Source organism: Mesoplodon mirus (genome assembly GCF_964341445.2).
Source record: "Mesoplodon mirus genome assembly, chromosome: 15".
NCBI lineage: Eukaryota > Metazoa > Chordata > Mammalia > Artiodactyla > Ziphiidae > Mesoplodon > Mesoplodon mirus.
The window spans coordinates 30,085,948-30,113,159 of record NC_138991.1 but is presented as its reverse complement, the minus strand read 5'-3'; the positions used below and the strand labels follow the sequence as shown (position 1 = coordinate 30,113,159).

The window sequence follows — 27,212 nt, the reverse complement described above, 5'->3', positions numbered from 1 at the left end:
CCTCAACCACTGCGCCACCAGGGAAGACCCACCTTACTTTTTGATGTTTGAATCAGGCCAACATAGGTTACCGTCCCCACTGCAACTCTTACTAACTGAACTGGCGCATTTTGAATTCTCATAAACAAACAGATTTGCTTAAATTTAACATCCCTCGCTATCGGAATACTTGCTATTCGCTATCCGAATTTACTACTCAGTACACAAACTTTTTAAAACAAGAAACAAAAGCCAAAAGTCTCCCGTACCTGTGGGAGTCTATGGCTTTGTGCCATTCCTCGCCCCACCCCCACCCCCGGCCACCACCAGGGACAAATGGTTGCCCCCTCTTTCCGACCGACCGCCTGTTCCACCGCCTCGCCTTTGCCGGGCTGGGAGCCCGCAGGACCGCGGCCTCCGCTCGTCCTCCCGACCGACCCGCGCATCTCGGGCGCAGGCGCTGGTGGCCACCGCGGAACAGAGACTAACTTGGGGCCGTGGCCGCACCTGCCTGTCGCAGTCGCCCGGGCCTCCCTTCTCCTAGGGCCCGCCAGTCTCTCACCCGGGCGACTCTGGGCGTGACTGGTGTCAAGGCGAGGACAAAGGTCCGATCCAGGAGACCATGGAGGGGGGCGCTTCCTGGGCAGACCGGAGCAGCAACAGGTGGCCCCCTATCACTGTCCCCGCCTCCCCGCTCTGGTCCTCAAAGGCCCTTCCCGAGGGTCCCCGCCCCATCGCCACTTCCCACCCCCACGAATAGGGGGCCCTCTGAGACCTATGCGGCGGGTTGGCTCGGGAGGGTCTCCTGCTCCGCGGAGCTCTAGCCCCTAGACGCAGGAGGGTGGTCCCGACCCCCGAGGGCACACGCCGGCCGGGGTCAGGACTGATGGGCTGAGATGGTGGCGCGGGCAGGCGGGGCTCCGTGCGGGGTCGCGCGTGGAGGGGGTTGCGGGCCAGGAGGGGGGTGCGGGAGGGTCGGGAGGCGGCGGGCCGGCTGCAGAGGGCGTGGGTGGGCCGCGATCCAGCCGGGGCGGAGCCGAGAGCTGGGAGCCGCAGCTCAGATGCTAGGCGCTCACAGCTATGCGCCCGGGATATCGGAGAGCTCGAGGGTCGCCGGCGTTGGCTCTGCTGCTGCTACTGCGACTACCGTGGCCGGTGTGGGGGGCTGAGGCGTTTCAAGGTGAGTGGGAGTGCGCCGCGAGGTCGCTATCTGGGATGGAGGGTCGGAAATCCCCGGGGCTCGCGCGGGCCAGGAGGACTGGGCATGGGGAGGGTTTGGGAGAGTTTCTGTGGGAATTGTCCAGGGACTCTCAACTGCAGTTGTGCTGGCCTCAGGGCCCAGACTTGCACACTGTGCCCAGATACCCTGTGCCAATGGCGAAGCAGAGTGGCAGGACCCCTTCCCTTCAAGCAGCCGCTCAGCACCCCCAAACCCCTCTGGATTCTCTGCTGTGGCCCCATCCGCCAGTATGAAGGTTCCTGCACCTTCATCTCCTAGGGTTCAGTGGGCCTCCATCCTCCAGGAAGCCCCAGACCACCGGTGCCCTGGAGTCCCTGTTGCGCCCTCACACTAAGGGACTAGCTGTGGCCTCCACACTCATGCATCATTCCATGTTCATCCCCTCATCCCCGGGCCTTGGGGCAGTGTGTATATTGTTTATATTGTTGCCTTGTTTGGTTAGATAGAAACGGCTTCGAACAGAAGGTGTGTGTTTAGCAGGGCCCTGGGGGAAGACTGCAGCTCTGTCTCTTCTCAGTTTGACCTCTATAAACTCTCCGTGAGATGGGGCTGATGAAAACCTCTCCCAAAGGGTGGGAGGACTGGCGGAGTCCTGTACATCAAGTGACTGACAAGGCGGGCAGGAAGGGCTGGGCAGCCTGGGGACAGTGGGTTCCAGAGCACTGTGCGGGGGTTGGGGGGGGCGGGTGGCAACAGGGATAGTGTCCTGCCCTGTTCTGGGATGTGGACGGGGAGCGACAACAGCCCTCATGCCTTTGGGGATGGTCCCCAGGCATTCCGCTGCTCCCTCCTCTTCAGCCTGGGGTCAGGGGAGGATGAAGGGACCCCTGGGAGGAATGGAGAGGGACTGTATGCTCCCCAACACCACACTGGCTCCTCAGTTTCCACTCCCATCCACCTAGTCACCACAGCTTCATCTCTGCCTCCTTGCCCCCGTCAAGATGCCAATGGCCAACGTGTGTGCACAGGGCCAGGAGGAGAACCCACACTCACACATGCACACAGGCACACCTTCCCCTCTCCACCCTGGGAAACCCAGGGCCAGCTGGACCTGGTGCTCCACACCGAGTTAAGTCCTCTCTGGCCTGAGACTGCCCCCACCCCAACCCCGCACTCAGACCCCTCGCTACACTGGCCCTTCAGCCTCAATTCCAAGGCCCTGCACCTCCCCACCCCCACCCCCCATCTACCTGATGGAAACTGCTGATCCAATCAAGGAGGGCTTCTTGGGAGAAGGGGACTTCCTGGAGTGGCTGCTATTCCAGGTCTTTGATGATGGGGTCTGCAGGAGGAGATGGAGAAGGAGAAAGGAGTCGGTGTGGCCTGGCAGGAGTTGAGCCACTTCCATAGGCAGCCATCTCAGCCTGGGCAGGACTGGGGCCAGGGCTGGGCGGGTGTTGGGGAGCTGTCAGTTCTGGGACCTGGGCTTCCCCAGGGATGGAGGGAAGGCTGCCTGTAGGTTCTGGGCAGCCTGAGGTCTGATTCCTGCAGGGCGGGTGTGGTGAGAGTTTCCGGGGCCCACTTGGCTGGGGCGGGGGGTGCTGGGAGCATTCCAGGGGAGCATTCCAGGCGCTTTCTGAGTCATGCTTCGCTCTGGTATTCCTCCTGGAGCCCCCCTTAAGCATTCCCATCCTGGGAGCACTCAGGCTCTGTCTCCCAAACAAACCCCCCCCACTCTTGAAGACACGAGGAGGGGGCTTCTGGGCCAGTGTCCCTGGAAGCCCTGCCCCCAGCATGAAGCCCCCAGAGGGGGCGTTGGGCAACATCTTGCTGTTGTTTTTCTCAGATGGTGGGGGAGACACAGGCGTCCTGTCTTCACAGATCTCTCACCCTAAAAGCATCTGCTGCCCAGTCTAAAAATACCCAAAGCTGCCTCCCATTTCCTTTCCCCTCTGTATTAGGGGCCTTGGTCTCTTCCTTGTGATCTTTGACCCCAATTCCCCCCTCCCAAGGTCAGTGGGTCTCCCAAGTGCCCAGCTGAGCTGTTCTTCCCAGGCTCCTCTGTCTCTCTTCTGCCACCTCCCTGGTGGCTCCTCAGTTCCAAGGATGCCCCATGGGTGGCCACCCTTCTCCAGGCTAAACTTTTGAGTATTGAAGATGGAGTCTCCTGTTCCTGCCTGCTGACATCCTCTAACTCTATCCCTCTGTTGTCTCCAATTTCCCTGTGTTCCTCAGGTTCCCCTCACCCTGCGCTCTGTCCTCTCCCCAGGAAACACCCCTGGAGAGCCAGTCATCCCGCACTGGGTTCTGGATGGACGACCCCGGCACATGGTCACCCTGGAGCAGCCGGTCAGTGCCAGGTCATCCCTTACTCTGCAAAGGCCCAGGGTCTCTCAGCCCCTTTGCCCCTCCCCAAAGATTTGGCAGGGGCCAAATCAGCGTGGCAGTTTCGCTGGGGTCCCTAGATCCCCAGAGTCCTTCAGGCCCCTCCCCGAAGGTTTGACAGGGGCAGGTGGGAGACGTCTAGATGGAGAGAGGCTGCACACATGGAAGTCATTTTCCAGTTTCCTCTCCCCCACCTCCTCCCTAACCATCTCTTCCCAGTGTTATTCAGGCCACCTCCACCCCATCAGGCAGAAGTGGGGCCAGAAGCTTTTCAAGGACCTCTTTAAGAAAACACCAAAATATCTTCCTTTTGCAAAGTTTACCAGAACATGTGACCCTGTGGATGCATTGCTGTCCTCTCCAGGACACTGCCATTTAGGGGCCTGAAACTTGTCTCACTGGCTCATGCCACTTCTGCCCAGTAGTCACTCTCTCCTAGTGCCCCCAAAGGCAAGCCCACCCTGTTTTGCTTCTTCTGGACGCTCTGTCCCAGTCTCCTCCCAACAGCCATCCATCACACACTTTCAGAATAACCTTGCCCCTATCTGTACGTGCCACACAGCTGTGCTGCATGGAGACCAACAGCCTTTCTATGCCCATTTCACAGAGGGGCAAACTGAAGCCCAGAGAGGCTGGAGAAACTGCCCAAGGTCACACAGCTCTTTAACCCAGAAGAAACCATTGGCCAATGTTCCCCAAGCCTAGAGCACCCTTTTCATCATGAATTTTCAGGAAAGAGAAGACAATCCACTGTCCAAGCCTGCAAGGAGGAAGGCAGGAGAGCACTGCCATGTAGGCTGGGGGGCCCCCACAGGCCCAGCAACTCTCAACCTAGGGCCCTCACTGGGTCCCCCAGACCCTCAGGGCCCCCATTCAAGTGGTCAGCATGGTGCCAGCCCGAGCTCTGAGATTGAGATTGTTCATCACCGGCATAGGGGAAGGGACATCACATGCTGAGACCACCCTGACTGCGGACCTCCCTCTGGGCCTGGCCTGGGCTGTGACCAAATAGGAGGGGAGTGCCAGAGGGAATTTGCTTTCCTCAATTTTTCTGTCCCTGGGAAGCCTGCCAAGATGAGGACAGCAGACAGAGTGGCAGGGAGTCCTGTCCCAGAGGCAGGAAACACCTACATTTTAGGTTGGAGATGGAGTGCATGGTGAAGGGCAGGGTCACCAGGAGGGCAAGAAATGAGGACAGCAGGGGCTGCAGAGGGACAGAGAGAGGGATGGGGGTGGGGCAAGAGGAAGCTTTCCATCTGGGCTGCCTCCTTTCCTCAGTGCAAATCTTTCTCCAATAAAACAAGTGGCATTCCGGCCACATGAGCTCATGCTTGGGGCCTAGGGTGGCCTTTGGCTGGGGGAGGGGACTATTTGCTCCCCACCTGCAGAGGAAGGCCCCCTCCACAAGACTCTGAGCCTCTTGGCCTGGGGCCCAGGCCAGTGCATTGTGGGATAAAGGGGAAGGGCCAGCAAGAGTGGGGGCCAGCATTCCAAAGACACAGCTTCTCTCCAGGAGGCTCCTGGCCTGCTCCAGCTCTGGGCTCCCAGCCAGGGAGTGGACAAAGCGGGCAGATGGGGTATTCCCACAGGGTGGAAGCGGCAAAGAGGGTAGGGGAAGGAGAGGTGGGCAGGCTGGCCCAGGCCCACCCTCCTGACATCTAGCCAAGAAAACCAGAGTTTTTCTCTTGGCAAGGCGTGTGAGTCAGTGTTTACCTCACAGGCTCAGTGAAGCAGGTGTGGGGCGAGCCTGCTAGAGGCGTAGGAAAATTTGGGGGGTGGGCAGCTAGTCAGCATTGGAGGTGGAGGTACTAAGTCTGAATTCTACAGGGAGTGGGGAACAGCAAGGTACAGAAAGGAGAGGCTGTGAGGAGGCCTGAGCCGTGGCTACCCCACTCTCCCGCATCAATGTCTTCAGGACCCCACTCTCTTCCCTGCTTAGAGGAAGCCTTTTGGGCATGAAAGAGGAGGGAAGACCAGAGGAAGAGTCCAGTAACCTTGGGCAAGGCATGGCATCTTTCTGAGACCACTTGTCTCTCCAGGGAGGATGTGGAGTGCACCTAGCAGGCTCTGTCAAATGGCTGCTGTCAGAACAACAAACATTCTGAGTTTGAGAGCATCTTTGCAAGTTCTCACCCCACACCCATCCACACCCACAATGGCAAGCGGGGGCCTTCTGCCCCGTGCCCCTGTGCTCTCCCCATGAACTCCCTCACCAGTCAGCTCCACATCCTCCCTGCTTCCTGGCAGGCAGGGGACCTGGATGCCCGCCCTCTCAGCCCTACACTCCTTCTTGCCCAGGTCTCGAAGCTAGAAGTGGGGCTGGTGGCCTTGAAGGCTGAAGGCCAGGAGCTCCTGCTAGAGCTGGAGAAGAATCAGTGAGTACCAGGCCGGGGAAAGAGCTGGAAGCCAAGAATAGCCCCTCTCTCTGGGGAGGGTTCAGTGCTGGAGACAGAGACTGATGGGAACCCCAGATGGAGGCTGGATGGGGTGAGAACCCCAGAGGAGGAGGTGCAGGTGACAGGGTGAGTCATGCTAGCCCATGACTGGCTCCCTCGAGACTGAAGTGGGCTATTGAGGCTGGGTCAGCCCTGCTGTGGGGCACATCTCTCATCCCGGCCCCAGAAACATCTTGTCAGCTTCCTGCCAGGAATGAGTGAGCATCACCTGGTGGGTGCTCACAGGGTGCGCTGAGTCAAAAGAGAATCCAAGATGGATTCCAAAGATGGGCTGGTGCTCCAGGCTTCGGGAATGCCAGGGACAAAGGTACAGTGGCTACATAGGTCAAGGCACATTCAAGAGGGGGTGGCAATTTGTCTGGCTTGCCTGGGGAGTCTCCATCTGAGGGAGGGGAGCAAGGGGAAACAAATCTGGGGAGTCCTAGCAGGGCCAGATCACAGAAGGCCATTTTGGTGCTGAGTGTCCAGGATGGTGCAAAGCCAAAGATTCTGAGCTGGTGAACGAGCAGGCAGAGCTGGGCTGGGTGAGGTGAATGTCTAAGATGGAGCGTGGGTTCGTGAAACCATCTAGATTGTGTTATCAACAGCTATCATTTATCAAGTGCTTATTTCATCGCAGGCACTGTTCTGAGCACTCTACACATGTTTTATTCTCCCCCATGCACTGGGAACAAACTCAGGTGGAACTCAGGTTCCGCCATGCCTAACCATAGTTTCTCTGGGGTTCAATGTCCCCATGTGTTAAAAAGGGTGATCACATCACCTCCCTCCTAAGGTTGAGTGTGTGGGTGGAGTGGGGGAGCAAAGCTGGAGGAGGAAGGAAGACTGGGAAGTGGAGAAGCAGGCATCACAAGTGTTTGGGGGCAGTCTGCGGCTAAAGAGGTCAAGGTGAGGTGGGGTGAAGGATTTTCTTTAAAGAAGAGAAATTGACTTATGGTTGATCCATCTTGGTGGGAAGGATCCTGATGAGATGGAGCCTGAAGATGAATTCAGTTACTTGAGTGGGGTCTGGAGAAGGAGGGGAGGAGGATCCCTGCTCAGAGGGGCAGGGCAGGAGCAGGTGTGGATTCTGTTTTCTCTGGAAGCAGGAGGTGAGCATCAGTGAAGGACAGGTGGGGAGATATGTGGGATCTGGGGGCCTGAGGAGAAGATTTGAAGGAACTCCGAATGGGAGGAGGTGGACTAGAGGGTTGTCCAGTTGCCCAACAAGGGTAGGCAGCAGCCAGGGCCACCTAGGGAGTTCACACACTTCCTTGGCTCCAAGTCCCACCTCCTTGGCAGTGTCTCCTGACTCCTCTCCTTCTGCCCAGTCTCTTTCTAATGCCCCTGACCTGTGGATCCAGCTGCCTGTCACAGGCTCCAGGGGAACCACAAACTTTCCCGTGTTCCTGTTCCTCCCTGGTGCTTCCCACACGCCCATTTCCACATCTAAGCCATCACCAAGGCTCCTTCCTGACCTTCACCTTGTTCATTCTAGCCCAAGATTTTTCTGAGCTGAGCAACGCACAGTCACTCCTGTCCCTTCCCTAAGACGCACTTTGGCTGCTTCCTAAGTGCTAGCCCTGTGCCTCACTCATACAGTTACTCAATTAGCAATCAGGGAGGAAGACCAGAGGGCATCCTGGAGGAGGCAGGGCTGGATTAAGTAATTTCTGCAACACCCCCTCCCAGCAGGCTGCTGGCTCCAGGATACACAGAAACCCACTACAGCCCAGATGGGCAGCCAGTAGTGCTGTTCCCCAACCACACGGTGAGATACTTGCATGGACTCTGAGAACAGGGTGAGGAGTGCTGGGGTATGCACCCACCAAGGGCCTCTCCACCATTTCCCCCATTCTCCTCCTGTTCCTAAGGAGAGGCTGGAGCCAGTCCCCCACCATGCTTTCTTTCTTGCCCCTCCCACTTCAGTCCTGGCTGAGATTTGGGGCTGGGTCCTTTGCTCTCCAGGATCATTGCCACTACCATGGGCGTGTGAGGGGCTTCCTGGACTCCTGGGTAGTCCTCAGCATCTGCTCTGGGATGAGGTGAGGAGTTCTGGGGGAGGGGGCTGGGCCTGGGGCTAGGGAAAGAGTTCCCTTACTGCCCACCCCTGTACCCCTTTGCACCCTAGGGGCCTGATCACACTCAGCAGCAATGCCAGCTATTATGTGCATCCTTGGCCAGCTGGGGACTCCAAAGACTTCTTGACCCACAAGATCTTCCGGACAGAGCAGCTGCTCAGCTGGAAAGGGGCCTGTGGCTACAGGGACCCAGGGGACAAAAGGGACATGGCCAGCCTTTCGTGTGCCACCCAGATCAGGGTCAGGAGCACGGGCAGGGGTGGGGGTAGGAATGCAGTATCCAGAGCTCTTTAAAATCAGAAGAGACAGGAAAGTGCAGCCCCAATTCAGGGCCTCCTGTCCTGACATTTTTATTTGGAGGCTGAAGAAACAAGTTCTAGCAAAATTTTAAAGTTAACTTTATGCTTTCTGGGAATTGGGGTTGGTGGTCAGGGCTCAAGCCCAGCAGCCTGACACTCAGGGTCACCATTGCCGCCTCCCCAGGAGAGGCGGGAGTCCCTGGGGAGCCCGAGGTACCTGGAGCTGTACATAGTGGCGGATCACACCCTGGTGAGAGAAGCCCCAAAGGGGTTGGCAGGCCTGGATGTGGTGAGCTCAGCCCGTCCTCACACGCAGTATTGCTTGCTGCTTTTCTAGTTCTTGACCCAGCACCGGAACTTGAACCACACCAAACAGCGTCTTCTGGAGGTCGCCAGCTATGTGGATCAGGTTGGGTCGGCGGGGGGAAGAGCCCCTTTGGGGGTGACCACGACAGGGGCAGGCTTGGAGATGGGGAGAGGGAACGGAGGGGAGGAAAGAGGGGCGCTCCCATGGAGGAGCACAGGCACCGCGGCGGCCTCCCGCTTCAGCCCTGCCCCGCCGCGCCCGCAGATTCTCAGGACTCTGGACATTCAGGTGGCGCTGACCGGCCTGGAAGTGTGGACCGAGGAGGACCAGAGCCGCGTCACGCCAGACGCGAACGCCACGCTCTGGGCCTTCCTGCAGTGGCGCCAGGGACTGTGGGCACGGCAGCCACACGACTCGGCTCAGCTGCTCACGTGGGTACCTCCGACCCCTACGCGGCCCCGGCCGGGCGGTCCGGACTCCTGGCCCGCCCGGTCAAGCCGCGCTCCTCCCTCAGGGGCCGCGCCTTCCAGGGCGCCACCGTGGGCCTGGCGCCGGTCGAGGGCATGTGCCGCGCGGAGAGCTCTGGAGGCGTGAGCACCGTGAGCGCCACCCGGGACGGGAGGAGGAGGAGAGGTGCTGGGGGGTGGTCTCCGCAGCCCTCAGTGACCGTCCCCACGCCCTCCCAGGACCACTCGGAGCTCCCCATTGGTGCTGCAGCCACCATGGCCCACGAGATAGGCCACAGCCTCGGCCTCAGCCACGACCCCGACGGCTGCTGCGTGGAGGCAGCGGTGGAGCAGGGCGGCTGCGTGATGGCCGCAGCTACCCGGTACCCGCGCCGGGGCGGGGGCGGGGCTGCAGGACAGGCTCCGCGGGACCCGGGCCTTCCTCAGCTGCATTTCTTTGGGCGAAATGGTTATCCCTCAGTTTCTTCTTCTGTGAAATGGGGATGATGATAATAGTGCCTGCCCTGAGGGTTGTTTATGAGGCTGAAGTGTAGGGAACGCAGGCAAAGTGGATTCTCATGATATGATAAATTATTTTCGGACAACCTTGCGAGGTGACTCCAACCCCGGGAGGAGCGGCGCTGGGTTGGGATTCGACCTTGGGTCCTGGGCTGCCCGCTCTTGGCGTCACACCCTCCTGCCTCGTGCTCGCCGTGTGACTTTGCGCGAGTTACTTACCCTCTCTGGGCTCTGCCTCTAGAGAATTCTAGCCGCCAGTTGCTCAGGCGGTGTTCGCGCATCCGGCGGCTGCGTAGCCAAGCACCTGTGTGCAGGGGGGGAGGGGATTGGTGACGAGCAGGGGTTGGCAGGGGGTGGTCCCCGTACGCCCGACGCCCTCCTCCGCCCGTAGGCACCCGTTCCCGCGAGTGTTTAGCGCCTGCAGCCGCCGCCAGCTGCGCGCCTTCTTCAGCAAGGGAGGGGGCGCGTGCCTCTCCAACGCGCCGGACTCCGGGCTCTTAGTGCCCCGGGCGCACTGCGGGAATGGCTTCGTGGAAGAGGGCGAGGAGTGCGACTGCGGCGCCGGCCAGGTTGGGTCCGCACGACCGGCCCCGGGGGACCAAGCTGGTGTCCGCCCGCCCCCTCCCCGGAGGTCTGGGCGCTGCACCCTCACCTGGTCCCTCCTCGCCTTTCCGGCTCCAGGAGTGCCCGGACTCCTGCTGCCATGCCCACAACTGCTCGCTGCGTGCGGGGGCCCAGTGCACCCACGGGGACTGCTGCGCACACTGCCTGGTGAGTGTATGGGAGGCTCGGGGGTGAGGGTTGGGGGCACTTGGGAGCCGGCCTGTTGGTCTTGGCTAATCGGCGCCCTCCGGTCCCCCTTGTGGGTTCTGGCTCTGCTCTGTGCGTGGGTTCGCCTGGACCTCCCCACAGGGCTCTCTCGTGTCCGATTGGCGCTCTCGAAGTGGATCTCTAACTGTTCGTTTTCTCTCTATGTCTCGCCGCCTTCCCTCCACCCGGGTCACCTGCGTAGCTGAAGCCGGCGGGTGCGCCTTGCCGCCGGTCTGCGGGCGACTGTGACCTCCCTGAATTCTGCACGGGCGCCTCCCCCTATTGCCCCCCCGACATTTATCTACTGGACGGCTCGCCCTGCGCCAGAGGCCGCGGCTACTGCCGGGACGGCGCGTGTCCCACGCTGGAGCATCAGTGCCAGCAGCTCTGGGGGCCTGGTGAGACCAAGAGCGTGCCCTCCGCCCGCATCCTCCGGTCTGCTCAGCTTAACGCTCTAGGGGGAGGTGGGCGGGGGAAAACTGAGGCAGAAGGGGCGTGGTTTAGGTCTGGGCTGCCCCCCCTGCCCAGTTCCGCCCATGCTTTCTCAGGCTCCCGCCCAGCCCCGGAGGCTTGTTTCCAGGTTGTGAACTCTGCGGGAGACGCCCATGGGAACTGCGGCCAGAAGGGCGACAGCAGCTTCGTGCCCTGTGCGCAGAGGTGGGGAGCGGAGGGAGGGGAAGCTGGGGAAGAGGGTGTGGAGAAGCTCCACGCTGTTTGACTACCCTGCACTTCGTCCCTAGCGATGCGCAGTGTGGGAAACTGCAGTGCCAGGGCGGGGGGCAGAGCGCACTGGCGCCACACATGGTGCCGGTGGACTCCACCGTACCCCTAGGCAGCCGCCAGGTGACCTGCAAGGGAGCCCTCGTGCTGCCCGGCACCCAGCTGGACCTGCCTGATTTGGGCCTGGTAGAGTCAGGCACCCAGTGTGGACCTAGAATGGTGAGCCCTGCCCACCCAACCCCTCCCTGCCACTTGAGTCCTGCAGGCCAAAGCATCACTCCCTCTCACTGCCCAGTGCACACACTGCCCATAGGTGTGCCAGGAAAGGCGCTGCCAGAACACTACCTTCCGAGAGCTGGAGCTCTGCCTGACCGCCTGCCATGGTCGCGGGGTGAGTGGTCTGAAAGGTGTGTGTGGGGTGACTTTGGAAGTCCCTGATCTCGTGGGACCCTCCTTTTCTCTTTTCCACTGCAGGTTTGCAATAGTAACCGTAATTGCCACTGTGCTCTGGGCTGGGCTCCGCCTTCCTGTGACAAGCCAGGGTTTGGTGGTAGTGTGGACAGCGGTCCTATGCAGCCTGAAAGTGCGCCCATGGGGGGCAAGTGGGGAGGGCCCCTGTGATGCACCTCAGGACTCAGCCATACCCTGTCCTCCGCAGACCAGGACACCTTCACGCTGGCGGTGATCCTTAGTTTTCTGCTGCCCCTGCTCCCTGGGGCCGGCCTGGCCTGGTGCTGCTGCCGGCACCCGGAACTCCGTCTCCAACAATGCCTTTGGGGCTCAAGGAGGGACCCCATGTGCAGTGGGTAGGCACTGAGGGCTAAGGTTCCTGTTCCCTGAGCCCACTCCTTTGGTTCCTGCTCCTCAGAGCTCTGCTGTACCCGGGGCAGCTGGGGTGGGGTCCTCAGGCCTTGCCCCCAGGTGCAGAGAGGCAGGCAAAGGCAATGGAAAGAAGCACTGAGCAGAGGCCCCAGTGGCCTCCAGTGAAGCCAGAGGCGTGGATCCATGCAGGGCCCTCTACCCTGGCCCCCACTGCTGTGATTCAGTACCTCTTGTCCATATCTTCTTTTTTCCCACCAAGAGGCTGCCTCATCCTTGACTTTGCCCTGTTTTTTCACCAGCTTATAATGCAATTCCTGCTCCAATGTACCCTTCAAGGCCTCTCCAGCTTCTCTCTCGTGAGCTTTCAGCCTTCTGGCATTTCCTCTAAATCTCTGCTGTTATCCCCTTCAAGTTCCCAAATGCTGGACCCAGCACATCTTTCCTTTCGCTACCGCTGGGCAGCTATGGTGCTGGCTGCTCTTGTGACAAGGGCCTGCCCCTAACCCAGTTCTCCACGACCTGCGATGAGGGTCACATGATACCAAGCATGGTCAGTCTAGGGCTGCCCCTTCACTGGGCGCTGGGCAAGGCATGAGCCCTATGACCACGTCTGACAAAGCCTAGCCTTGGGAGCGTTCTGGGCAAGCTGAGGGAGAGGGCAAAGTTTGGGCTGGAGATGGAGGAAGAGGGCATCCCAGACAGGGGCAGGGCACCAGCTGAGGGCCTTGACACAATTAGTGTTGATTGTGGGTCTGTGAGCAGAGGATCAAGGTGGTCAGAGATTGGTGTGTCATCACTGGGGGCTTACGGGGGGGGGCAGCAAATGCATGTCATCAGCCAGGTGAAGTATTGAGGAGACTGTTTCAAAGAGACATCAAAGGAAGTGGTAAGGCCCTGGGAGATGGGGTGTGAGCAGCCGAGCATAGCTTGGAGTCATCGAGGGCAGCAGGGCCACCCAATGACAAGGAGCACAAATACAGGTACCACTGGGGAAGGAAGTACGCCCCTCTTTGGGACCTGAGTGATGCCAACGTCTGAAGGATGCTGGGGTGGTTCCAGAGCTTAGGAGAAATATCAGGGCTGGAGAGAGGAAGTGTCAGAGGCCCTGGGAAAGCATGAGTCTCAACTGGAGCCTGGACCCCAAGGGCTCCTCTCAGGAGAGAGCAGGAAGTGTACTGGAGAGAACCTGGGTGCAAGCCTCTGGCTTCAGGGAAGAAGCCCCAGGGTGCCCTACTAATGGTCACTGTCTCAATCTCCTGGCCTCTTATCCGCTGCTCAGACCCAAAGATGGCCCATGCAGGGGCCAACCTCTAGGCAGTGTTCACCCAATGGAGTTGGGCCTGACAGCCACTGCAGAGCTCCGGCCCCTGGGTGCGTGAGGCACAGTGGGAGATGGGGAGGGAAGGAAAGGGACAGGCTCTTGTCTTCTGCCTCCTTTCAGATGGGCCCCCTCCTCTCCACTTAGCACCCAGCCACCTTGAGCCCATGCCCCACCCTGCATCAGGGACTCTTGCCACCTATGTTCACAGCACTCTTCCCCCACCTATTGCTCCGCAGACCTTGAGAACTCTGCCAGAGCCCAACAGCCACCTTGAGAAGCCTGCACCCCACGGCCCTGCTTGTACCCCCAAGGTAGGTGGGGCCCTCCACTTCCCATTGCTCACCCATCCACCTCTTGCCCCTCATCTCACAGTCCCTTACTCTGAGTTTTTTTTTAATATTTATTTATTTGGCTGCGTTGGGTCTTAGTTGCGACATGCAGGATCTTTGTTGTGGCACGTGGGATCTTTATTTGCAGCATGTGAACTCTTAGTTGCAGCAATGCGAACTCTTAGTTGCGGCTTGTGGGATCTAGTTCCCCAACCAGGGAGCAAACCAGGGCCCCCTGCATTGGGAGTGCAGCGTCTTAGCCAATGGACCACCAGGGAAGTCCCACTCTGAGGTTTTTGAGTTTGTAGTATGGAAATGAGACAGACCTCGTGGAGAAGCTGTTGTCTGGGGCCAGATGCTGGAGGCCCCTGGGGCAGGGGAGGAAGAAGTTCTGGCTCTTCCTGGGTCACTGGTTTTCCCTGAGGGAGGACAGGGGGTCCCTGACGCATGATTTGCAGCCTGGGGTCCCAGCCCTCAGGGGATGACCCTCTCCCACGTCATTCTCAGCAGGTAGAGTCCAAAAGCCAAGATCCTGTCTCTGGCGAAAAGTGACTCCTGAGATGAGAAGACTTAAGGACAGGTGGCTACTGACAGCCACAGCAGGAACTTGGACCCCGCCCCCCAGGGGCGGAGCCAGGGAGTCAGCACACCTCTTGCACCTTCAGGCAGCTTCGAAATTTCTTCCCTGAGTTACCGCCACACCACCTACTCCAGGGCCCTGGAGCCTCATCAAAATTTGCTCAGTGCTGTCCCCATTCCTTAGGGCTGTGGGATCCTGCTAGGGTACAACCTCCAGCTTAAGCGAGAATCCATCAGTCCCAGGAGGGAAGGTCATGTAGTCACTGACCTCCCGTCACTAGGGGGCGCTGGGTCATGCTGGGCACCCAGAGAGGCCTATGTCCAGGCAGCCTAGGTGTGTCTGCTACACTCACTTTATTCGGACGTAGCTCTTTGGAGGGCAGTGACTGCTGGGCCAGAAGCCTGGACTCCAGGGGTCCTACATTTCAGACTGAGTCCACTTCCCTGGAGCCTGGCCCCTGCAAAACAAACAAACGAAATCCTTGGGACCTTCCTTCCTGCCGTCTCCTACCCTCTCTTGTCCCTCAGATGCTTCCTCAGCCCCACCCCACTCCTAGTCCTTAGGTGAGGTTTCAGAGAAGCATGGGGCCTGCTGCAGTCCCCTTACTTTGAACATTAATCAAGCTCTCCTCCATTCCATGGGAGGTGACAAAGGAAGCCATTTTGGAAAGGACATCGAAGTAGAAGTCAGAAGAAAGACATGTTGCCCTGGACTTCTGTCTTTCCTGTCTGTAAATTCAACACCATGGGGCTCCCTGAGGGTGACAAAGGGTGGTGGCTGGTGGGTGGAGCCTCAGATGACAGCCAGGCCCCGTATGTATCAGGGCATAGGATGGTGTTGCCTAGCTTAAATGTTCCCTTTGCTCCACCTCTCCTGCCTCCCCTGGACACTCTCAGCAGCCATTTACTCTCTCCCCTTGCTTCATGCAAAAGTTGCTGAGTGACCTTCTTTATCAGCTAGCTGTTGCTACATAACAAGACCACCCCAAAACTTAGTAGCTTAAAACAATAACCAATTCTGTGAATTGGCAAGTCAGCTGGTGGTTCAATTGGTCTCAGCTCAGCTCACTTATACATTTGCAGTCAACTACTGGTCGCTGCTTCTGGGGTTGGCTGGCTGTTGGCTAGGGTGATGGGGATGAGCTGGCTAGCCCAGGCCTGTTCACATAACAGCTGGGGAGGGTTCTAAGCGAGCAGGACCAGGATTAGAGTGAGACAAGGGAGGCATTCACCTTGGGCACAAAAAGTAATCAAGATAAAAAATATTTTAATGTAATATTTTTAAAGATCAAAATTAATACAAAAGTCCACGATGAACAAAATATCAAAAATTTAACTAAAGACAGGATCAGTTACCATACCAAGGCATTTTTGGAGCCTGAGGCAAAAAGAAAAATCAGTAGTTGTGATCCTGAGGCAAGTACCTCACTCACCTCCTCTTGCAGAAGAGTATGTGGAAGCTTGTCAGGCTTCTTGAGAGTCCATGACTGGCACATTTTACTTCCATAACATTCTGTTGGCCCAAGCAAGTCACAGGGCCAGCCCAGGTTCCAGGGATTGGGAGGCAAACCCCACCTCCCCTCCAGGGAGGAGCAGCAAAATCATATTTCATAGGGTGTGAAGAACTGGGGAATTTTTGCAATCACCCACTGGCAGCAGAGAAGCAGCCCCAAGGCTCAGGCCTTGCTTTCACTCTACCAGCTGAAGGCGCTGAATGAGACTGTTTGCTAAAGCCCACTCCTGTGTTTGCTGTGGGATTCTGATTTATAGAGATGACGTAGCAATGAGACAGAGAAGTTAATGCCACTGAAAGAAGTTATTATGGCTTGCATTTCCCTCGAGAAGGGGGACTGCCCACTGTGCAGGGCCACATAGGGAAGCACCCAGTTTGTAAGGAAAGACTGAGGAACTACCACAGATTGGAAGAAACTAAGGTGACATGACGACTAAGTGCAATGTGGGATGCTGGATGGGATCCTGGAACAGAAAAAGGACATTAGTGGAAAGACTGGGGAAATTCAAAGTGGTCTATAGTTAAGTGTCTTGTACCAACATGAATTTCCTAGTTTTAATAATTGTACTATGGTCAGATAACATGTTGATGTTCGGGGAAACTGGGTGAGGGATATAAAGGGAACGCTAGCATTTTTGCAATGCTCTAACTTTTCTGCAAGTCTAAAATTAGCTAATAAAAAGTTAACAATAAAACTATAAAAGATGGAAAAGAACAGTGTTGTTTCATAGAGTTAATGGTTTAGCGTGGGAGAGACAAGGTCTCCTTGGGTTGTTGTGTGGGCGTTGCTGTGTGTGTGTTGGGGGGTGTGGTGGGATCCATCTAGGCACAGTCAGGCGCCGGACTCAGTGGCTCCCAGATCTGCGTGAAGGCGCAGCCTGGGTGGGGACTCATTGGGGGCGGGGAGTCATTCCTGATGCAAAGGCTCCTCCCCCCAGAAGAGCGCGTCAGCGCAGACACTTGGGTTTCCATCTCATTATGGCTCAGGGGCGCTGGGAAGGAGGCACCTGTCTGACTGGGGCTCTGCTTCTGGTCGTCCTCTCCTCTGTTTGCTGCCCAGCATGGCCAGCTGCTTGGCACCCGCGTTGCTGCTGCTACTGCTTCTAGGTGAGTGGCTGCCTCCTCCCCCAGACCTCTGAACCTCGGCTTCTCTGTCCCTGATCCTCTTCCCTCCTCAAACACAAGGTTGGAGGGCAAGAAGGTGATTCTAGGAAAAGCTGAAATGCAGGAAGGGGCACCAATGAGACACCTGTGCTCAAGGTGTGGGGACACAGCACCCCGCCTCCAGCTTTTGGGTCCCACAGAGCCACGGCCTCCTAAGTCTCCCAAGTCTCGCCTAGGTAGCTCTGCCCCAGAAACTTTCTTTTTCCTATTGCCTGCTGTCCCGCCTCTATTACCCTTCCCCCAGACCCAGCCCTCCACCTTCAGTCTTGCAGCTTCACATTGATTCCTTGCCCTGCATCTTCAGTGTCTCCATGCCATGCATCTGCTGTTCCACCCGCTTGGACTACCCCTTCCCCACCTGGGTCATCATGGAGGGAGGGGTCACTTTACCAGGTGGTGTAGGTTGAGGAGAAAGGAATCTGGCAAACGTTTAAGGCAGAGGAGATCTTGGAGCTGAGATGTGCTGTTTTGAGGGTGAAGATGAAGTAAGGGTGCTCCTGGTGGAGGGAAACAGGTAAGCAAAGGAACAGAAGTGGGACCAAGATCTCAGGAGACACTAGGTGCTGTTGTGTGTGGCTGCGGCCTGGGGATGTGAGGGCTTGGCTGGGAGAGAAGGGCAAAGTTTGCCTGCTGCTCTGGAGTCCTGGAAGGGAGGGTAGGAGACTGGAGGGGAGAAAAGGAGAGAGAAAGGAAAGGCTTCCCCCTCTCCTGGCCATCCCGTCCACTCACAGACCTATTCCAAGCCCTCAGTGTCTATTCTACCTTCCTCCACAGCCACCCAAAAGAGATGGCCAGTGCCAGAGAGGGGCCCTGCTTCCAGCCCTGAGGCAGGAAATACACACACACACACACACACACACACACACACACCCCGAAATGGGTGTTGAACCAGGTTGGGAAACTTCCCTCAAACTTTGGTGCCAGAGGCTTCTCACCTGAGCAAGGTTCCTGGAGGCTGAGAGCACCGAGGGGCAGGGGTAGCCTCGTTTTGTGACTGAGGTCCTAGGAAGGGGCTGCCAAGTTCTGACCTCCAGAGACCCTAGCTTGGCTGGATTTAGATGTGGCCCATGGCACTTCTGGATAAAGCTCACCCTCTGCCCAACAGACCCCTGGTGTGTGACTGGGCTGTGCCAGGCACACTCTCTGCCCCCAGTGAAGCGCCCTGTGGCTAAGGGCAGAGCCCTGTGGCCTGCCATCTGGGACTTCTCTTGAATCCACACTCCGGCAGCCAGGCCTAAATTGCTCCGGTGCCCAGAGCCCTAGTGGGGAATCTTTTTACCTGGCTGGTGGAGAGTGGAGAGCCCAGGGGGAAACCAGAGTCCATCCAGATGGGGCAGCACCAGTTAGATCGGTGAGGAGGGAGCACCAGAAGAGGATGGAGGGGGAAGGCACAGAGGCAGGGGGCAGGAGGAGGCACAAGAGAAGGTCAAGAAGAAAGGAGAACCCGAAACCTACAGGCCACTCAAAGGGTCTCCAAGGGGGAGGGGTAAGGAGAGGAAAGGAAGAAAGGTCAGGCGTCCCGGCATGTCAGAGAGGAAGAGGAGCTGCCACTGTCCTCAGCACCATTTCTGGTAAGTCTCCATGAGCCAGGTCCCCAGAAGCCTTGCTATTTTCCGTGTCAGATGGGGGTCAGGAGAATGAGAGGAATCTCATGGACCCCTCTTTGGATGGGTGAGGGGTGCTGCCTGCAGAGGGTGGGCCTCAGCTTCTGCGGGAGGACAGGCCCAGCCTCGACGCGCCCCATCCACCCCAGATGTGCTGCAGGAAATCCCTGACCCCGCCACTGCCCAACTCCACAACGGAAGGTCAGTCAGTACCAGTCGCTCACGCATTCGGGTCACATTCTGCCCACCTCGAGTTTTGAGCACCCCGCATCTTCGGAGGCCCTGACTGGGAGGCGGAGGTGAAGTGTGTGTGTGTAAGGAACGCCAACAACCACAGCCTGCCCGCCGCTCCACCAGGGTCACCGAGCGCTGTCGCACCGAACCGATGCGTGGACGCGGCCGACGCGTGCACCGCGGATGCGCGATGCCAGCGGTTGCGCACCGCGTACGTGGTGCAGTGCCTGGGTCGGGCCGCGCCGGGGAACTGCCCCCGCGCCCGCTGCCGCCGCGCCCTGCGCCGCTTCTTCGCCCGCGGGCCGCCCGAGCTTACCCACGCGCTGCTCTTCTGCCCGTGCGGCGGCCCCGCATGCGCCGAGCGCCGGCGCCAGACCTTCGTGCCCTCCTGCGCCTTCTCGGGTCCTGAACCGGCCCCGCCCTCCTGCCTCGCGCCCTTAGACGCCTGCGAGCACAGTCGGGTCTGCAGGTGCTGGAGGAGGTGGAGTAGAGGGAGGGGGCGGGGCTCGCGGGCGGGGGGCGAGTCCCACTCACCGCCTTCCGACCGCTCCGCGCAGGCCCCGCCTCTTGGCCTTCCAGGCCTCCTGCGCGCCTGCCCCCAGCAACCTGGACGGCTGCCTTGGAGACCAGGTCCCCAGCTGCCTGCGCGCCTACGCCAGCCTCGTGGGTATGCACCGCCCGGATCCCTGCTGGGGCGGGGGCTCTCCTGGGAATGCCTCTGTCCGGGTGGGCAGATTATCCTGCTTTCGGCGTCTCGGCAGGCACCGCCGTCACCCCCAACTACGTGGACAACGCAAGCGCGCGCGTGGCGCCCTGGTGCGACTGCGGAGCCAGCGGAAACCGGCGCGAGGAGTGCGAAGTCTTCCGGGGGCTCTTCACAAGGAACCGCTGCTTGGGTGAGGGGCCCGGGCGGGGCGGGAAGGGAGTCCAGTCGGGGCTTACTGCCCCCTCCCAAGCTGCCTAGCTGGCGGTGAGGAAACTGAAGCCCTCACCGGCAGCCTTGTAGGCCCACTTACTCCCTCTACTGTCGTCTTGCCCCTTGGGCAATCTGTGCCCAGCTGGTTCCGGAGACCAAGTCACAGACCAAAGTAGAATCCTAGGGTAGTCTAGGCTGGTGCCCCTGCGGGCAGGAAGTGGGGGCGGTTAAAACAAGTTTTCGAGGACCTGGAATGGAACAAGGCGAGATTCCTGCTTCCGCCACTTTTGAGGCGGTTCCATCCCCCCCACACAGCCAACTCCCCCCATTAAAGATCTTGCCTTTCGGGTCTGAATAGCTGGGTGGTTCGCTGACCAGTTTGGGAGTTAGAGGGCCTGGGTTTGAAGACTGACTCTGCCACTTACTTAGCTGAGAGTTAAATTCCTCTAAGCCTTTTTGTGTCCATCTGTAAAATGGGGATGATAATTGTCAGGCTCCCGTGAGGATAGAAGACTACAGTATGTAAGGCACTCTTAACACAACTGTCTTTGTTATTCCTCGCCCAGCACCTTCCATTCCAAAAGCCTTGCGAATGTCCTATCTTCCCATTTCTATCTGGGGAGGGCCCACGCAGGATGCCAAGGGTCTCAGTTTGTCCTTGAGGAGCTAGGCCCTGTGCTAGGGTTTCTCAGCCAAGCCCATCCTGCACCCCTCTCTCCATAGATAGAGCCATACAGGCCTTTGACGGTGGGTGGCCCTCAGTCCTACACGACCAGCTGGACCCCCACCAGGACCCTGAGCACAGCCTCCTACCGGTAGGTTCAGGGAGGGAATGGTGAGGTGGCAGCTCCTGCACTGCCTCTTTCCACCCTTCCATGCCAGTTGGGCCTAGATGGAGGCGTGAATGGCCTGGGATGGTGGGGGTGGCAGAGAGCAGAGCCAGGCTTCTGCCTCAAGTTCATACTCCGCTCTCATCTGCCAAGGTGTCCTCTGCAGATGCGTCCCTGGAGGGGAGCTCCATGCTCTCCGTGCTCCCTGTTCTGGCTCTCCAGCCCCTGCTCTGACGAGGACAGCAGACCTTGGACAACAGCCAACTGTCCCACCCTGCCTGGGATACTGGGCCTCATTGGTGACCTACTGCCCCACTGAAAAGGGACTGGCTTACCTCCCAAGCTGGCCCCAGTGCTCTTGCCCTACTGCCCTTTGCAGGTCTGAACACTTTTATCATGCTTTAAGGGTAGACTTAACCAGACTTGTAGGCAAAACTCCCTCTGAACAGACTTGTAGGCAAAACTCCCTCTACTACTACAGCCGTCATGGCATCCTCCCAGTTAGGCACCACCCATCATGATAGCCACCTGCACCCCATAACTAACGTTGTCAGAGTGTTTCCTGTCCACGATATGCTGCTTGTTGGACACCACCTAGAGTGAGAATCCAGTTCCCTACATTGCACTGGTCATATGGCCACCTTCCCAGTGGTTCAACCTGGCACTAGGAATGGCATCCATAACTCAATAAATCCATGTGCACTGAGACTGGCCTTGCTTTCATGTGATCTGTGTCCTGGGAGCCTGGAGACCAAGGTCAGCCACAGGGTGTGCCTCTGCTGGCCTCCAAGAACTTGGGTGGCCTCAGAACCTCTCCAGGCATCATCTTCTCACCTGTGGATGCTGAACTGAATCACCTCTCAGGTCCTAGTGGCAGGGACTTTGGTTGCTTTTGTTTATTCTTTCATTTTCTGCTAGTAATCAGATAAACACAGTACATGTCCCAGCCTTCCTTGCAGTTAGGGGGTGTTCATGTGACACAGTTCTGGCCAGTGAGTGAAATTCACAGATAAGGCTTCCAGGAGAGCTCTTTAAAAAGGAACAGACTTGCTGACTGGGCCCTTTAGCCTCTGGCCTCAACCCTCTCCTTTTCTTGCCCAGAACTTGGAGGCAATGCCTGGGAGCATGGGCACCATCTTGAAAGTGGAACCATATGACACTGTGGCTCACCAGCCCGTCTACCTTCCTCTGGACTTTATTATGTGAGAAAAATGATACCCCTAATTTGTTTAAGCCAGTTTCTCCCCAGGTGTCTGTTAGTTGAAGCCAAACATAGACCCTGATTGACACACTTCCACTTATGGTGTTCCTGGGAGCCCCGGGATCACCTGCTGTGCTCACTTAGGGAAGCCCTACCTCAGTGCACACAGAGCCTCGCCCTGATAGACACTTGAAAGAGGGGCGATGGTGGTTTTGTTTTTTGATTTCTGCGTAATTTATCTGTTTCTGTCCACGTGGAGAGTCAAATTCTTTCCGGGAGCTGAGGGAAATTTATCATAAAGCTTTTTATAAACACTGTGTGGCCAGTGTGGACCCAGAGAATGCCAAGGGCATCGTGTTAAATTGCAGTTCTGTGGAGGAGTTTTGGGCGGAGAGGGCAGAAGAGTGGGGGCAAGGTACTAAGCCTCCCTCAAAGGCTTGGGGACTCCTGATGAGTTACCGTGTCTCCGGGCTGCTCCTTCTCAAACTTGGTTGAGATTTGGCAGGGACTGTTGCCAAACCTTGTCTCCCTATGCACCAATGCCGAATAGAAATACGGAGACAGAGATTTGGAAGATAAGAAATAGAGAGGCTTTTTTCTTTTCTTTGCCAGGCAAAGGGAAGACACAGTAGGCTAGCGCCTCAAGAACTGTGCCCCACCTTCCTTGGGGAATTACAGGGATTCTTATAGGGGGAGTTCACAGTCCGGAAGTGAGAGATAAGGATCAAAATGCTGAAGTTCTTGCATTCTTCTTCTTGCATTATTTCAAAACAGCCACTGCTGGCGTCAGGCAACCCAGTAATTGGGTCTATTAGTCTCTGGGTTATCAGCCTGCGACCTCCTTTCTGAAATGCAGACAGCTACAAGGGGTGATTTGCTACAAGGGAGTGAAGGATGTAATTCACATAGTGTCAAAGAGTGATAAGTTAGGACTTCCCTGGTGGCGCAGTGGCTAAGTATCTGCCTGCCAATGCAGGGGACACGGGTTCGAGCCCTGGTCCAGGAAGATCACACATGCTGTGGAGCAACTAAGCCTGTGCGCCACAACTACTGAGCCTGTGCTCTAGAGCCCGCGAGTCACAACTACTGAGCCCATGTGCCACAACTACTGAGCTCGTGTGCCACAACTACTGAAGCCTGTGCACCTAGAGCCCTGCTCCGCAACAAGAGAAGCCACCGCAGTGAGAAGCCTGCACATGGCAACGAAGAGCAGCCCCTGCTCGCAGCAAGAAGACCCAACACAGCCAAAAAAAAAAAAGTGATAGGTTAGCTTTGTGAAGTACAAATCTAGTTACAGACGCTACAGATTAGTAACAGTTAAAATAAAACTAGGAGTGATTAACTCTTTCAGGCCAGGTTAGGTTTCTTCTCTAGCCTGTTCACTGTTCCCTTTATTTTCCTTGTTCTCAGGAGAGGGAAAACATTTCTAATTTTGCTGCAACAGGACCACAAGACAGGTTGAAGTGGAGGCTTTTGGTGCCTTGCTCAGAACTCTCTGGGCTAGTGCAACCCATCCCCAAGCTGCTGGGGATGTTGGCTGCTAACACAGCTCACAGCTGACCCCTTTTCTAGAAGAAGTGCCTATAAGGTTACACTCTGCTCCCAGAGGTGGCCAGTGGCCAGTGACTGACTGAGGCAGGAGTTCAGAGGCTTGGCCTGCGTGCCGCGGGGGATAGTTATGTGTGCCAGTCATGCTTCAGAGTTCCCTGTGGGATCAGGCTGAGGCTGGATCCCAGCTGAGACCACATCCTACTTTAGCTCCTTCCCCTGCCCACTCCTGCTTTCCTCACTTAGAGTTTCCCCTGAGGGCACTCCCTCCAATAAATCATGGTCTGAGAATCCCTGTCTTGGGCTCCACTTCTGGAGAACCTGACCTAAGACACAGGGGTTAGGTACAGACCATGCCGAAGCCCAGGCCTGGGGCTGTCCTGACCAGAAAAAGAGCCACTGGCCCTGAGACTGTAGTTAACAACTCATACCAAACCCGCAGACACTGCACGGGGCAGCTGTCAACCAGCCTCCAGGTTCAGCCAGTACTCTCCTGACTGGAACCAAATACAGATCAAACTGGCTTGGGCCTGCATCTGAGCAATTTGGGCTTCAGGTACAGCTGTCTCCGGGGGTTCAAATGATGTTACCCCTGCTGGTCTGTGTTCCCCTCTGAGGCCAGATAGGCTCTCACCACAGGATAGGTAAGGGTTCTACCAGCAGCCCCATATCTACAGTCTCTCCTTTAGCACTCTCAGCAGAGAAAGGTGCTTCTCTTTCCAAGGATTTGTGGCCTGGAGAGCGATGTCAGCCCACCGAGATCACATGGAATGGGAAGGACAGTTTTCCAATGGAAAAAGGAGGGGTGTTGGACAGAGCGAAGCTCAGAGTCTAACCTGTTCCCACTTCACAAAGGAGGAATGTTCTCAGCCACCTACACCTGTGTGGGAATGGACACCTGGAGCAGAGTGGGGGGGGGCGGGGTGTGTGTGGTCAAGTGAAAGCATTGCCTTGCCCTGTTTACTTACCACCATTGTGTGGTAGCCCAAGCACACAATGCTAAGTTATGTGCTTTATGTGAGAGTGTGTTAAACTCTACTACTTCCATTTTTTACTCAGAGTGAAATATAGGCATATGCCTTTCAAAAGATTGGGAAGATAAAAGTGAGTGGAACTTAATGGAAAACAGCAAAATTTTTCCATAGCAGCTGGCTGTCTTCCATCAGTAGTTCTCTCCAGCTCAGGCGTCAGCCTGGCTCTCTGTTTTTTTTTCCCACAGTGAACATTTCCTGTGGGAGGCTTGAGGCTGTCTGGGGCATAGACCTAGCCAACTCTGGAGATAGAAGCCAAAAGGAGGGACAAGGCCCTGTGACATGCAGAGGCCATCGTCTTGCCACCTCAGGGACAGTTGACTTTTGTAGGGTTTTGTTGCCGTAATGGGCTGAATGGTGGCTCCAAAGATTTGTCCTCACCCTAATCCCTGGAACCTGTGGATGTTACCTTATTTGTAGGCAAAAGAGTGAATATTACCTTCTATGGCAAAAGATGTGATTGAATTAAGGACCTTGAGAGGAGGCACTTATCTTGGATTATCAGAGGGAGCTGTAAATGCAGTCTTGTGCATCTTTGTTAAAGAGAGGCAGGGGGAGATTAGATAGAAACACAGAAGAGAGGGTGCTGTGAAGACACAGGCAGAGACAGGAGTGATGTGGTCACAGGCCAAGGAACGTGGGCAGCCACCGAAGCTAGAAGAGGCCAGGAACGGATTCTCACCTAGAGCTTCTGCTCTGGGGGGAGCGCAGCTCTGCTCACACCATGATTTTGGACTTTTGGCCTTTAGAACTGTGAGCATAAATTTCCGTCATTTAAAGCCACCAAGGTTGGGTAATTTGTCACAGCAGCCTCGGGAAACTAATGGAGTTGTCTAAGGTGGTCTGAGTTTGGTTTCTGTCGCTTCCATGTAAAACGGTCCTGACTCGTAACGTGTAGAGTCTGGCCAAACACCTCAAAGCTGAGTCCAGTGGCCCCCACAACCATGAAAGGGTCCTGCCTTGCTCCACATCTGAGTATTGGCCTCTGTGTCCTGCCAGGTAGCCTGCTTGCTATCACTCTCTCACATGCATTCTGGGAAACTGTAGTCCTGGCCCTGGCCTCATCCCCGTGGCTGGGTCTCTGTTAGCTGTTGTCAACACTGAGCCTCTAGCTGGCAGGTGGCTGGGGATGGGGGCAGGCAGAAGGGCAGGTGCTGGAAGCATCCATGGATTTATGAGTGGAAACTTCATGGTTCATGAATGCCCGCTCTGGCCTGGAGCCTGTTGTCTAAGGTGCAAGGTTGGTACGAAGCTGCTCACTGCCCCCCTCCTCTCTCCACCCACCCCAACTGAGTCAGGTGCGGCCAAACTCACAGAACTGGCTTGGCTTTACAGGAATTGTGGACACTGGTGGGTGAAATTTCCAGAGAGGCAGGAGGGAAGGGGCTATGCAGGGCTTCAGGAGAGGTCCCCAGCTGGATGGCAACTTGCCAGTGAGCTTGGCATCCATGTGAAAGGAGGCAGATATGTGGCCCTGCCTTGTTGGGTTGCAGGCCTGGGAAGGCCTGGTTTGAAGGATGTCTTGGGAGGCTGTTCTGCCAGGGACATGTCACCCCACACCCGAAGGAGCCTCCAGTCCAAGGCAGAAGATACAGAGGAAAATCAAGATGAGTATATGCACAAGAAGATAAAACATGTACAAAACCTCAGAACCTGAGCCCTCCAGGGACTAGGGTTACGCAAATGAGGAGGAAAGACCTACAGGGTATGCAAATGGGCCTCAGCAGCCAGGGTGGATCCCCAGCTCCCTGTGCAACATGCTTCATACAGTCATCAGGATCATCTAGTCTAGTCCCTTCCTCAGGCTGGGGACACAGGATGCAAGAGAATCCTTGCCAGGCATGTCACACAGCTAGTAATACAGGGCTGCAGGGTGTATGTCTGTTCAGATGCAACCCACAGAGATGTTTGGGGTTGGGGACTCAGATACTAGGAGTGACATTGCACTTGGTGACAGAATTTTTCAAGCCCACCAACTAAATCATAGTGGTGCCCCTCTGAATGCAATAATCAAATTGCCCCTCCTCTTTCCAAGATGTCCCCTAGGGGAAGCCCTGTACTGCTGAGAACTACTGTCCTGCAGGACCTGACTGGCCCCAACTCCTACCACAGCTCTTGGACCCATTTTGCCCCCACAGCCCCCATGCCTTGCTGCTGCGCACACCCAGCAGGCACGCTGCCTCCTCAGGGCCTCTGTACCTGCTGCTCCCTCTACTTGGAGTACTCTTGTCCCAGGCGTCCATGTGCCAGCTCCCTCCTTCAGTGAGCTCTACCCCGCTGTCACCTTACCACAAGAGCCTTCCCTAGCACCCCCAAGCACTGTCTACCCCAACCCCTACCCCATCCTTGCTTCACAGAAATTATTACCTGGCCTTGTCTTTACTTTTGTCTCTCCTACTAGATTGTAGACTGCACCAGGACAGGGAATTGGTCCGCATTGTTCACTGTTAAGTCCCTGGACCCCAAACAGTGCCTGGCCGACACACAGCGACCGGATGGGCAGGAGGAGGATGGCCGACACACTGCAATCACTGGCCTACAGGGACTTTGAAATCCTGCCGGGCCCTGCCTCGAGGTGGGGGAGGTTCCTGACCAGGCCCAACTCTGCTCTCTGGCCACATCTGAGGTGGCGTTGGGTGGCGGGCCCGCCTCGCACAGCTTTCACAACCATCTCCCGCCTTGGGTGGTTTTAATTACGACTCTCGATAGTCACAGGGTTGGTTGTTCTCATTTTTTTATGGTCAAGCTAATGGTTTTCTTGGCAACATAATTCCCTCAGAAACCCATGCTTTTTATTTATTTACCAGGCAGGCCCAGGGTCAATGACAGCATTCCTGGTTCTTTCCTGGGCACAGTTCTCAGGTTCGCTTTATTTCTCTGCTTATCCACATGACTCCCTCTCAAGATGATGGCCTTGAGGTTATGAGGCTCAAGCAGGAAGACCACACCCTCTATGTGA

At 56.9% G+C, this 27,212-nt stretch overlaps 2 protein-coding genes across 10 annotated transcripts; both read left to right on the top strand.

Annotated features, from left to right (window-relative positions):
- The first annotated feature begins 1,022 nt into the window (after positions 1-1,022).
- On the top strand, positions 1,023-16,851 carry ADAM33 (ADAM metallopeptidase domain 33). Its single transcript, XM_082644356.1, is given in 24 exon segments — positions 1,023-1,159; positions 3,429-3,508; positions 5,843-5,919; positions 7,672-7,750; positions 7,948-8,024; positions 8,111-8,300; positions 8,544-8,609; positions 8,697-8,768; positions 8,931-9,097; positions 9,181-9,265; positions 9,353-9,495; positions 10,023-10,200; positions 10,313-10,402; positions 10,644-10,839; positions 10,990-11,098; positions 11,182-11,380; positions 11,475-11,552; positions 11,636-11,744; positions 11,820-11,967; positions 13,263-13,354; positions 13,456-13,490; positions 13,492-13,545; positions 13,548-13,615; positions 16,713-16,851. Coding segments are annotated over 24 exon segments (2,520 nt in total). The 5' UTR covers positions 1,023-1,059; the 3' UTR covers positions 16,741-16,851.
- GFRA4 (GDNF family receptor alpha 4) lies at positions 16,724-27,212 on the top strand. 9 transcript variants are annotated; one of them, XM_082644348.1, is made up of 7 exons: positions 16,724-16,832; positions 18,643-18,694; positions 18,851-19,196; positions 19,285-19,394; positions 19,489-19,623; positions 20,371-20,458; positions 20,640-21,173. In XM_082644348.1, the coding sequence occupies exons 2-7, from the start codon at positions 18,643-18,645 to the stop codon at positions 20,992-20,994; spliced, it is 1,086 nt and encodes a 361-aa protein (XP_082500474.1). In that variant the 5' UTR covers positions 16,724-16,832; the 3' UTR covers positions 20,995-21,173. The 9 variants fall into 9 exon arrangements, with proteins under 9 accessions (XP_082500474.1, XP_082500478.1, XP_082500471.1 ...); XM_082644347.1 differs by lacking the exon at positions 16,724-16,832 and adding an exon at positions 18,334-18,460; XM_082644352.1 differs by lacking the exon at positions 18,643-18,694 and having other exon boundaries at positions 16,771-16,832; positions 20,367-20,458; positions 20,640-20,928.

Excerpts from the sequence above, each read along its gene's own strand:
- GFRA4 (XM_082644345.1), top strand. The coding sequence starts at position 18,265 with ATGGAGGGGGAAGGCACAGAGGCAGGGGGCAGGAGGAGGCACAAGAGA. Across the intron at positions 19,395-19,488 it reads CGCCTACGCCAGCCTCGTGG|GCACCGCCGTCACCCCCAAC; the intron begins GTATGCACCGCC and ends GCGTCTCGGCAG. Across the intron at positions 20,459-20,639 it reads CTGAGCACAGCCTCCTACCG|ATGCGTCCCTGGAGGGGAGC; the intron begins GTAGGTTCAGGG and ends TGTCCTCTGCAG.